Source organism: Triticum urartu, unplaced genomic scaffold (genome assembly GCF_003073215.2).
Source record: "Triticum urartu cultivar G1812 unplaced genomic scaffold, Tu2.1 TuUngrouped_contig_9235, whole genome shotgun sequence".
NCBI classification, from domain to species: Eukaryota; Viridiplantae; Streptophyta; class Magnoliopsida; order Poales; family Poaceae; genus Triticum; species Triticum urartu.
In genome coordinates this window covers 8,257-12,111 of record NW_024120259.1, presented here as the reverse complement: position 1 = coordinate 12,111, position 3,855 = coordinate 8,257, and the positions used below count along the sequence as shown (strand labels likewise).

General features: G+C 42.1%; 1 protein-coding gene across 1 annotated transcript; it reads right to left on the bottom strand.

Moving 5' to 3' along the window:
• Positions 1-33: 33 nt before the first annotated feature.
• On the bottom strand, positions 34-3,430 carry LOC125532155 (BTB/POZ domain-containing protein POB1-like; the record flags this gene model as incomplete). The annotated part of the gene is made up of 6 exons (XM_048696307.1): positions 3,365-3,430; positions 2,460-2,469; positions 2,123-2,217; positions 1,980-2,043; positions 756-1,035; positions 34-640 (listed from the first exon to the last, which is right to left on the bottom strand). Coding segments are annotated over exons 1-6 (1,122 nt in total), but the record flags the coding sequence as incomplete, so codon positions are not given.
• Positions 3,431-3,855: the final 425 nt, after the last annotated feature.

Below are 3,855 nucleotides of genomic sequence, written 5' to 3'. Positions count from 1 at the left end.
GCTAGTGGCTAATGCATGCATCCCTGCGGCTGCCGGCGTTATCTTCACATGAACTCGAATATGGAGTTTGTCATCAATGAAGAAGGGGCTATCGTCAGGAATGACCTCTGACCAAGGAACACTGCATCCAAAACCTTGCGTACAACCGGTGGTGGTGGTGCGCCTCCACAAGGTGGTGAACTCCAGCGACGGTGTTGTTTTTACCTCAATATCATAATCTACTGTCCCCCTTACTAGGCCCTTGTCTTCTAGCTTCTGTATTATGAGGACAAAAGAGTTGGACGGCTCCATTCTACGGTGTGCTGAGAGAAAGAAACCATGCCCCGCACAATAGAATGGTGGCGAGCGCATCGATCCTGATGGGAAGCTCCCAGAGCAGTGCTCACGCTTTAGACTGAAGTTAATTATACAAGACGGCTGATCAATTAGGATCACATTGGTCATGCTACACCGTAGTGGCACCATTGGAAGTAAACTTGAACTTAAAATCTCGCGTCTTTGTTCTGAATTTGGGTACTGCAAGTCGGCCCACCTGAGCACAAAGTCATAGACGGATTTTTCAGATGCAACCCCAGGGAGATTCCGTGATAAGATGGCCACAATCCCAGCGAGGGGAATCCTCATCAGTTCATCTTGGAATCTGAAATGCAACAAAACCATGCAATGCTCGATATAATGATTTTGTGACAACAATATCCACATGTTCACTGATAAAGGAAAAAAGGGGGTATCTCAATTCGATGGGGGTTACTTACTTTGTTGACAGGAATTTCTTGTATCTTTTAGCAAGGAATTTCTTGGCTGCCTCTGACAGGTCAGCTGCCATTGAAATGGAACATGGGAGATCTAGGCACCTCACTGCGGATTCTAAGGTCATAGGCAGGCCTATGAGCCGCTGACCGCAAAGCTTGATGCACGAAACGACATCAAATTTGTCAGCAGCCATCAAGATATCAACCAGAAGAGTGGACTCAGTTGTTGGTGTCAACCTTCCATTGTACATAAACCGTAAAAGCTCCATAAAGGCATTTTCCTCTGTTCCAAGTAAGGAATGAAAGCAAGGAGACATAAGAATAGTCCAATATATCACAATCAGTAACAGTTAAGTAAAGGAGTACAAAAGGAAAGGGATAGCTATTGTTTTAGTGGTATGCTTCAGTCTAGCGAAATAGAGATTTGATTCGTTAGACTTCGGTAAACAGTTTAATTCCTAATTTTAATGTGCATGGCTAAATCCCTTATGCATGAAAAGTATTAATCCCTAGAAGTTAGGATCTCCACAGCATCCTTCCTATAAAGAGCTACTACTCTATCTTTATATAAACGGTGAGCTACTCCGTATATGCTTAGTTTGCACAATTGGATGGTCTCTCCTCTGTATGTTTATTGGCCAGAAACTGGAACATATTGTACTCGTATGTATTCATAATTTTTTGAGACGATTTTATACAACTTTGTACACCAATATAGATGTAGTAAAATGCATGCAGATGAATAAGAATCCTTAAATAGAGGAGATTCCCTAAATAGAGGAGAAACCTTAATTAGAGGAGACAGCTTTCTATTCGGTCTATTTCTCCTCTTGCATGTTGTGCCGTGAGAATTAGCAAGCTCGTACACGTTAAAATTATCAAGTCCTTGATGACATATAAAAGTAAGACTACAATTCCCTTTGCAACTGAAGGGTGTGCTTTAATCTCAGCCACTATCTGCATCGAAAGTCCAGTGAGTTTGAATAATCAATTGAGGAAACTTGTCATGCACAAGAAAATCCATTTGGTAGGCAAATTCTGTAGGGGAAATGAGAATAGCCAATTCATTATCAAAGTAGAAAGTTGTGGCACGAAACTCCAAAACAAGCCTCTCTACAATAATCACATTTCTTGAATAAATAAATAATAAATAATACAATCACAATAGCAAACTAGAGTCATCAGTTATAATAAGACGAGGAAGAGTACAGCGTACACTTGAGTTACCTGAATCAGCAATTCTAACTGTTGACTGCCTCTGACCAGATTCTTTCATGCCATTTGAGAAAAGCTAAGAAGCACGAAGCTTATAAGAAATACGAGTCAACTGATTATAGACCAAATGCATTTCAGAAGATCATCAGAATCACCTTGAAAAAGAAAGAACTTTTTGCGGCGAGAATCACTGAACTGATATGTACAGTCTTGACTCGTAAAACTGGTGTATTACCTTCTCCATCCTCACCTGCGAAATACAGGTCAGATAAATCTAGAGGAACATGCAAAACTAGGGGAGAAGAAGGCACATAAGATAATTACTAGACGAGAATTTTGCTTTTAAAAATGTCTGGAATATCATGTTCGCTGTGTGTCAGATTCATTGAATCAACCCTTTAGATAGGCGGGAAAACTTTAACATCATGAAAACAGGATATTCACTGAGTTGCATCAAGCCTAATAAGCATGCTAGAGCATCATGAATGTTACCCCCAGGATTCTATTAGAATTTTCCATGAATGCACTCAATTAACAAAGGTAAAAGACGAGACATTACTAGAATCGCCCTTTTTGCCGAGTTTCAAAGAAACTCGGCAGAGCCCATATTAAACTCGGTGAAATCTTCACCGAGTGCCGACCTAGGCGCTCTGTATTCGGCTGGACGGGGCCCGGCAATCATTAATACTGCCGAGTTCTTTCTATCACGAACTCAGTCAATATTTAAACATTATTTGTCGAGTTCCTGTTAGAAAAAACTCGGCGAACTACACTGTCTAGGCCACAGTTATATGGCCGGCAAACATTATGTTGCTCGTATTTACTAATAGGCAGCCAAGTTCATCAGCGGATCATACTATTACAGTACCAACATGCCAGTGTATACTATAGTCCACATGTGTTCGTACTAATTAAAAGTGTTTATCAGTATGCTAATTTTGACATTAGATGCTTCAACACAACAAAACAGAAATAGAGGTGAACCAGAAACAGAACACAGACTAATGGTGACCTCAAATTTGGAACAGTAAGCAGAATTATGGGGTGTTCTAGGGACTTGGGGAGCTCCTCCCTTCACACCTCCTCACTACATATATCAAGGGTGACACCTGCTCATATAATCATGAAAAAACATACCAGGAGAACTTTGAACAACTCGAGATCCAAAACTAAAGACCTAATCGGTTGTATTTAGGATAACATTGTACCTCCTTGCCCATTTCTAAAAAAATATAAGGCAGAAAAGAGAAAATCCACCACAAATCCAGATCCTAATGGCGTGAAAGAAGATAAATTTACATCCATGAGGGAGAAATTGCACAGCGAAAGGAAGGCGCATAACGATATAATCGATCGACACTTTGATGCAGGCACCTTCACGGCGATGGAGCTTTTACCACCTCCGCCTCCCCCGCCGTCTCCGGCACCGGCGCCGCCCCCGATGACGCGTCGCCTCCGGCCATGCGCGTGCGTAGCCGCCTCCGCCACCCCTGCCCTCTGGGAGCGCCGGTGGCCGTACCCTAGCTAGCTGGCACGGCGGCGGAGGAAGAAGGGACAGGCGAGGCGACTCGAATAACGAGGCGGTGCGCCGGTGTGGGGTTGGTCTTTCGCACGAAGGGGCCAAGGTTCAAACGAAATTTTCACCAAGTCTCTGAAAGTTTGGTGGGTACCAAAATGTTTGTAAGCTCGAAATTTCGGGACAGAATCAAATCAAATTCAAATTCAGCGAAGATCCATTAAAACTAAGTGAATTTAATAGATCGACTTTCAAAAGGGTTTGTTCAAACTTTCGGAATTCGGATATTTTGGTAAGGTCTACATTTTTGTCTGTCACTAAAATTTAAACCTTCGAATTATCCAGTGACCTCGATTTTTCTTCTGGATTTTA